Source organism: Aegilops tauschii, chromosome 5 (genome assembly GCF_002575655.3).
Source record: "Aegilops tauschii subsp. strangulata cultivar AL8/78 chromosome 5, Aet v6.0, whole genome shotgun sequence".
In the NCBI taxonomy this organism is placed as follows: domain Eukaryota; kingdom Viridiplantae; phylum Streptophyta; class Magnoliopsida; order Poales; family Poaceae; genus Aegilops; species Aegilops tauschii.
The window spans coordinates 519,611,121-519,619,244 of record NC_053039.3 but is presented as its reverse complement, the minus strand read 5'-3'; the positions used below and the strand labels follow the sequence as shown (position 1 = coordinate 519,619,244).

At 42.6% G+C, this 8,124-nt stretch overlaps 1 protein-coding gene across 1 annotated transcript; it reads right to left on the bottom strand.

Moving 5' to 3' along the window:
• Positions 1-239: 239 nt before the first annotated feature.
• On the bottom strand, positions 240-8,124 carry LOC109772967 (protein argonaute MEL1). The gene is made up of 26 exons (XM_020331678.4): positions 7,782-8,124; positions 7,259-7,464; positions 7,021-7,170; positions 6,776-6,909; positions 6,569-6,678; positions 6,355-6,461; positions 5,846-5,984; positions 5,653-5,769; positions 5,370-5,477; positions 5,214-5,285; positions 4,709-4,828; positions 4,448-4,616; positions 4,239-4,360; positions 3,993-4,133; positions 3,706-3,848; positions 3,561-3,623; positions 3,419-3,482; positions 3,176-3,311; positions 3,016-3,089; positions 2,846-2,934; positions 2,714-2,745; positions 2,355-2,466; positions 1,686-2,263; positions 1,267-1,502; positions 1,070-1,185; positions 240-569 (listed from the first exon to the last, which is right to left on the bottom strand). Exons 1-25 carry the CDS (start codon positions 7,782-7,784, stop codon positions 1,072-1,074), a joined length of 3,339 nt encoding a protein of 1,112 aa, XP_020187267.1. The 5' UTR covers positions 7,785-8,124; the 3' UTR covers positions 240-569; positions 1,070-1,071.

Sequence of the window (8,124 nt, the reverse complement as noted above, 5' to 3'; positions counted from 1 at the left end):
TCCTCACGGCTTGATGTGCCCTTATAAACTCTTATTGGCCTGGCCAATCTTTGAGAAATATACATTCGAATGTAAACACCAACTATAATACTGCACGAATACACTGAAGCAACTAAGCTCAATAGGAAGCAGGTAGCATTGGTAGCATCAAGGAGAACCAGAACAAGACCAGGTCGCATTGCACGGAGAACTACCTGATCAAATGATCTTCCATTCCATTCGACAGAATGAAGCATAGGTGATGGCAAAACGAATATCACCAAAATGCACCGCAAATGACGGCGGTTCCAACCAGATTAAGATCCATAACTGGAACGGGTCTTAGTGTCTTACAAGTTGAAATCGCTCAGGCAAACTATGTCCCAACTAAGCAAAGACAAGGACAAAACCAAAAGATAACTCTATGCTGATAAGACCTCACAACTCTCAGTGAATGAAGCTTCAGATTCATGGAAGACGATCACGAGCTCAGGACGCCTTCACTGAGACTCGGTTGCCGCCGGTACTTCTGGCATCACACCCGGAGTCTCCTCCTTGACCTCAGGCTCCACCTTCTGCCTGCCAAATGCCTGCCACCCATCACAAAGCATCAAGAGGTCAGCCATCAGATTCAATCAGACGCATCAGAAAACAGTAGCAGATTGGATATCACAATTCGGAAGTTCAGGACAGAATCCATTACAATAAATGGCATTGGCATCAGTAGTAACCAGAGCAAACTAGATACGTGGGGTGTTGTGACATCACAAGCAGAAACAGAGAAAGATTAGATGCCAAGATTTTTTCAAGATCTTTATCGCACATGCAAGGACTTCGTGTAGACAGTAGAAACTCGAAAATTCTAAGAAAATAGCCCCGTGGTTATCAGCTTGTGGTCATCAGGAGATGAAAACAGAACAATTCGTACAAGAACATGCATTCCGATCCAAGAAACAAAGAGGGAACCAAAGACTAGGAACAATGTTATCCAATTTTATGTCCCTATCTAAGAATCTACCACAAATTATCCAAGAAATATTTACCCAACAGTGGCTATAAGAACAGAATTTAGGAACAAATGACTTGTTACCTTTAAGCAAGGGCTTTATGAACTTCATAGCCCTTTAGCATAAGACCCAAGAAAGAATCCTGAACAAAATCTCCGAAGCACGCAACTGAGGCATAATCAAGCAATTCCCATGGCAACTGTAATTTAAACTAATCTTTAGAACAACAGCAAACAATAAAAGGGAAACAGTTATAATAAAGAGATTAGACATTTAGTACCACTTTGCCGTGCTCATTATGGTTTCGCAACATGAGTAAACAAAAAAAGTGCGCTTCTAGGTATGAATCGAAGCCACGCTTGTTCACTTGATAAGTAACCAGAGGTTCAAAAATGCAGTAACTTTTTGCAGCAGGCCACTTGGGGCAATCGATGCAGGCCAATGTTGACCGGAAAGCCTTCTGCTGAGTACCACTGAGCCGGAAATAAATCTTCAAAAGATTATCCAAAGCAGCAGCTACAATTGCAGTAAAAAAAAGCAGTTATTCAATAATGTAACTGCAAATAGTTGTTAGTATAATGCATTAGTTAACCCAACAGTGGATAAAAGTGCAATTAAGCTATCACTAACTAAGCTACTATAAAATGACACAGTTTCTCAAAAAAATAAGTAAAAGCATAGAAGTTCAACAACAATTACCTCTTTCTAGTGGGGACATAAAAACCAAGGGGCGCCGCTTGTACGGTAGCAGTTCTGGATGATTTCTAAATTTGCTCTTCTCGATAAATGTAAGAAAGCCTTCAAAGTATGGTAAATTCTTCCCCTTTGGAAGGAATGTACCTCTCAACATTAATACGAGGACATGGATATCCTTGTCAAAATCATCTTGACTCGTAGCCACTCTTGGCTTTCTATTCACCACGATTCGACCATAGCTTACTTCAATATCTTCAAACATCAATTCTCCACCCCACGTCAAGTTCTCTTTGTGTGTGTCAAAGTAAGCTATAAGAAAACTACTACCGAGTACCCTACCGATGTCGTCAAAATCATATCTATATTCCTCTCTACCTACAACTGTAGAGGTACAGTCCTGAACTCTCACTTTGACGATGAAACTATCGCGATGTGCTTTAACATAGTCCACAAAAGGGACGCGACCGGCATTACTTATGTTGGATATTCTGTTGCCTCCCAAAGTTGGGTGATCGGCCGATTGAGATGAAGAACCCGATTCTTCCTTACGATGCCTTTTACGAGGCCTTCCAGTACCCGGACTGCAAAACAGTAATAACATTAAAGCTTGGCATAGAGAAAAAAGACAAACATTTACAGACTGGAAATAGTACTAAGATGTCAGTAACTAACTTGTCACCACCACCAAGAAGTTTAATATTTAGTTCCCCAGTTGAGCCGTCCCCTTCCATGTAGTGGCGAGTACAGACTCTAGCTTTTACATGAGCATAAAAAGCCGGTGCCACTGCAAAACATGTTAAATTTTAGGTTCTGAAAATAAACAGCACAAGATGTAAACGTCAAAACAGAGGACTAGGAAGCAGTAGAACAAAGGCCATTGGCAAAGCACAATTAAGCAGACATACAAGCAACTGATCCAATATTACGAGGCCTAAGCTGCACACTAGCATGATTATCTTATCTACTTAGAGGGAAAAAGAACAAACTTCAAGTAAAATTAAGGCAGAAACTGAACAAGAAAAAAAACTCACCTGTGGAGAGTCCTGGAACGCACCGAGCATAGCTGCAAAAGACAGATCAGAAGTGGTAAGATTCATAACACAGCGCAGCACAACACACACACACACACACACACAGAGAAAGAGAGAGAGAGAGAAGATTACGTATTACAGAGCTTCTTCGTCAGGGATTGAAGCGCATCAGCCGTGAAATTGTTCTCATCATAAAGAACATGGTAATTACAACTTGTTCCCTGCGAGTATTTGCAAGCACTCAGTATGCAAACACTGAAGATCAAATGCATAGAAAAATGACATTTGGATCAAGTGCCTACCTGTATGTTGGTATTGTTGCACAGGTAAAAGCCAAAGTCTGTTGGGTGGCAGGTCATGAGTTCAAACACACTTTCTGCAGGACAATAAAAATAGCAATCACAGTCAGCAATGCTTCAACAAGTAGCAGATAGTTGCTACCAGTGACATTGAACTACTAACCAGGAAGTATGTTCCCACTCTTGTCAGTCATATCACGCCTCCCATGAACATCAGGGAACAGCCTGGTGTGATCCCTTTTCTGGACAACCACAAAGGTGACTGGGGGCATATACCCCTCCTCCAATGAGGCGCAGGCCTTGCAACAGCAAAATTAAGAACCATCAGAATGAGAAAAGCCAAGGATAACATCAGAGGAGGTAGACAAAACAGAAATTTGCATGTAATCATATGCTGCAGGCTTACCTTCCTGATTGCGTCCATTTCATGAAGCAGAACATGGCTGAATTGGCCTTCACTTACGCCATCCCTGTACATGAGAATGATCGGTCAGGCAGTTCCATTGAATGGACAGGATGAAAAGAGTGTCATGAATTTGTGCACACACCTGTAGAAGAGTATCCTCTCAGGCCTCCGGCCTGTCTTCCTGCGGAATGCAATCAGTAACTCCCTGTAGAGACAATTATGTCAGGTTAGCAGTTGATCCACAGGGCAATTGCTAGCAAACGTCTCTGACTAATCACAAAACTCACCTGATCATGCCACCATTGACATTACCCCTCTTCGGATCTTTGGTGACACTGAAGAGGTCTTCAATTATCTCCTGCCTGTGTGGTTGAGCAGAGACAAGACCTCTGTACTTGGTGATCTCTGGCCAGTCCATTGATGCCACCACCTACATCAATCCAATAAAAGAAGCGGATAAGTCTATTTGTACTCAACAGGCATGTGCATCGAGATGATAATTCCATTTGAAACATAAAATCAGGCAGAAACAAATAACGAATTGACAAACTGTTAGCTACGGGGAAGAACTAACCGCAGCAATAGATGATGCAGAGTCCTCTCCAGGTGGGGGGTGTGTAACATCAGCACCAAAGATGATTGTTGGGACTTCGGACACAAACGGTATGCCATTTCGCACAAAAGCTCTCTCCAGAACTGTGTTGCGTCCTCCGACCTAGTTAAGACACAGAATTATCACATTCAACAGAAACCGAAGCAGACAACAAATCAACAATCCATGGAAACTGAATGTAAAACATAGACCAGTTGGTTATGTTACCTTCACATTGATTTTGAGTGCAACATTCTCCAGATATTGCTTGTTCGGTCTGGCAGCATGCCTTGGCAGGCAACACTGAGACACGATCCCAAGGTCGGTCTCGCAAACCTTCTTGATTTTCCCTGCAAAATTAAACGTGGCACACACATAAATCTACAGAAATCCAAGAGAAGGTGGAAGGGGATTGACCAGAGGAGACATATGCATACCATAAGAACCACTGACTTCAGGTAGGATTACGATTAACAGTTGTAGCTGTTTTTCGTGTCCCTGTTTTCCAAGCATTTCGGTAGTCCTCCTGTAGACATCCCTCAAGGCATTCTCGATGTGGTTGGGGTTAGCTGATCGGTTGTCTACAAGTGGCCTTGGATTGACAGACTACAGGGTTGGAAAACACAAGTCAGTCAGCTATAACATACACACATAAATCATAAATGCCTTAGAAACAGGAAAGCAATGCAAGCCTTTACCATTCCAGTCATATTGCACATCTGAATCAGATCACAACAGAACCTGTGTACCTCCTCAGGAGGTATGCGTGAAAAACTCACACAGGCCCAGTTGTCTATGATTCCTCCATTGATCATTTTCTGCAGTAAAAAAAAACTCAAATGAGACCTATCATTTGTACCATCATGGATATACTACATACAAAATAATGAGCCAAGTCGCAAACAAGCTCAACTGTTTCTCAATTTAAGTAACTAGTGTGAAAACTACATGATCAATAAAGTGTCAAGCAAAATAATTTGAGTTGCTACATACTCCTCTGTAAACTAATATAAGAGCGTTTAGATCACTACTTTAGTATTCTAAACGCTCTTATATTAGTTTAAGGAGGGAGTACAAAATGATGACCTGTCCAATACATTTAGAACAACCAAAGAAGAAATTCAACAAGTTCTCCCACTCCTTGTTCCAAGAAGAAGTAATGCTTAGTAAAATTGGGAGTGAAGACACTGAACAGGGAAATACCTTGTTAATCATGTTCCACTGTCCAACACTTGGCGCACAAGTTTTCTCCTTTCCAGAATCATGATATCTCAACTGAAACACATACGAAGGATGTGATTACTACAAATCCTTCCAGTTAAGTAACTCAGAGAAAGGGGAAAAATGCAGCATCCTTACCATGGGGGGAGGCAGCACACGGGCTGGAACAGAGACCAGGTCACTGCAGACGTTGATTCCGAACTCCTGAGCAAACTTGTCCTCAGCATACTTGTTGTGCAGAACCATCTACAGTATGAAAAAGAGTGTTATGAGAAAGACTGCACATTACAGGCAAACATGACATACATGCCTTGAAAAGGACATTCCTAACTACATGAGTTACAACAGATTGGAATGGTCTACCACATGTGAGAAGATATGGGCAGGCATTTACAGAATCCACTTGACAACAGGTACATACCTCACGAATGCTTTGCTCCCTCTGCTGGGGACGTTGACGGGTAGCTCTAAGTATGTTGGTGACCTGCTTGTCATTCAGTTTCTTAGAGTACCTTTGCCCTTCAACAATCTTGCACGCCTACAATCAATTTGTAGAGAACCATGAGCAAACAATGCATAATTCAAATATGACGAAGCAGGCATGGACACAATACCTCCATAGGCAGATACACAGGCCGAGCATCACTTCCAGACTGCAAACAGGGCCAAGAAGTATACTGCAAATTGTATTTGTATCTTTGCATGAAGTACTGAACAACCGACATTCTTGTTCCTCTCTCATCAACAGGAAATCTAACAACAAACAAAACAACACGAGCAGAGTGCTATTAGGAAGGGAATAATAATCATGGATAGATGCTAAAAAGGAAACAGTGGTCTAAACATTCATAAGGACAATTGTAAACAGGAAACAATTTCGCACAAACAGATCTTTGCTATGCTGCAGAAATCAAATGCATATGCCACAGGAAGAATGTTGTACACAAAATTATTCCCCTAACCAGTTCCTGACACACCAACATCAATGAAGAAGCAATAACCCGGAAATCTCTACACAACTACGCATCTTTCTAATATTCCAGCAACCCTGATTAGTTGCACCCGAACATAGAGATAAAAGACATAATGGAGAATATTATAGCATTGGAGGGAAGTTATTTACATGAGCTGGCTCATGGGAACAGAAGTAATCCCTGTTATCTTGTATCTTCTGATTTGGTCTTCCTGGTGGTTTGTTTCGACACGCACCCCACGGAGTGCTTTCTTTATCTGCATATAGTGCATACGATGAGGTTAGTCAACTATTTCAAGACAATAACATGGTGCAATCTACATAACATGAACTCTAGAACTAGCTTAGCATAGATGAATAGTACCTTAACACGGTCCCTGTCTGTCAGAGGCCGCGAGGCATCACGTAAGTTGAGGAACTCTAGCACAAACTGGACCACTGTCACAGGCTTGAAGAAGGATGTTGCAGATATATCTGGAAAATGAAGTGCAGATCATCAGATAAACAAGGCTAGGACACACTGCAATCGGATAACAGTAACAGTAACAGACAGGGAAGGGGAGAGGAGTACCTATATTGAGTGACAGCCCCATCTGGGTTGGGCGTAAGCTCTGGTAGTAACCTCTCCAGCACTCTAATCCTTCACCAATGTCTCCTCTGTGACCAAAGGTGGTGGAGAAGAAGGATCTGGACACTGTGACATAGCTGCAATGGAAAGGAAAATGCCAGCAATAGTGTTAGGGCTCTAGAGAAATAGCTAGTATGATGATCAAGAAAAACTGATAGCAAGAAACTGCTGGAAAGCGGATGTCATACTTCCAGGATGGTGACTCCCTGAGGACAACATCAAGAACTTGGATGGTTTCTTGAGGCATATCCCTCTGTCTTCCTTTGAGAAACTGCTGGAGGTGGTACAGGTCTGTCCTCCCAGCAATCCGAATGGTGATCTTGTACTCCCTTTCAGCCCTGCAAATGATGAGGGAGCAAGTTAGTAGCTGCAAATACAATGGATAAGCAAGTTGGACAAGATTGAAGGTAAAGAATCCAATCTTACTTTTCTTTGTCTTTCTTTTCGGGATCAACCAGTGTAACAGAAAACTCCTCAGACTCAAAAGAGAGTGAGCCTGCAGTGTAGAGACTCTTTCTTCCATCATAGGCAGGCAATTTGCCCCCAAGGGATGTCTTCCCGTGCAACTTGATTAGCTCACTGAGTACCTCCCTGTTCACAGCTCTTGATCTTGACTCCGGATTAATTGAAACCTACAGCAACACATTTCAACATCAGTATGTATGCAAAAACAGGAGAGACTCTGTTCTACATTCAGTGTACAGAATAGAGACAATTAGCCCTCTGCTTTGTCCAATTACTTTAAACAAATCAAATGAAATATTTTAATTCTCAGTACTCATGCTACATTTCATTGAAAAGAGTCGAATCGTGCAGATTTAAGTAACACAACCATAGAATATGCGAGGGAAAACTACCAGATCTTAAGAAACCACTAAAACAAAATTAGGCAACAAAAGGAATTAGCAGCTACTGGCATCGCAGGACTGTAAATCTAGCAAGAACATACCATTTGCTGGCCTCCATTTCGACTTATGGAGCCCAGAAAAAAATCCACTTGAAACGGAAGAACTCTTAGAGTCAAATCAATCGGGGAAGACCTCTGGATCCCAAATCGAACACCCAAAACTCAAGGGGGGCACAGTAAAGTAATTTTTTGGCACGGCCATACTAGGGTTCCTGACTAAGGGCCGCGGGTGAGCAGGCCGGCGGGCAGGTTCCGGTGGCGGAGAAGGGGTGGCGGCGCTGGGCGAGGAGGGGTTGAGTTGGAGGCTGTGATGGCATGGGGGGGGGGGGGGGGGGGGGGGGAGGTGGGTGCGAAGTGCACGAACCTCATTGCAATCATGCGGTAC

Bases quoted from the DNA above. Each gene is read 5' to 3' on its own strand.
- LOC109772967 (XM_020331678.4), bottom strand. The intron at 6,462-6,568 runs GTACTATTCATC...CACTATATGCAG, and splicing joins CAGACAGGGACCGTGTTAAG to ATAAAGAAAGCACTCCGTGG. The intron at 1,186-1,266 runs GTACTAAATGTC...TTTAAATTACAG, and splicing joins ATAATGAGCACGGCAAAGTG to TTGCCATGGGAATTGCTTGA.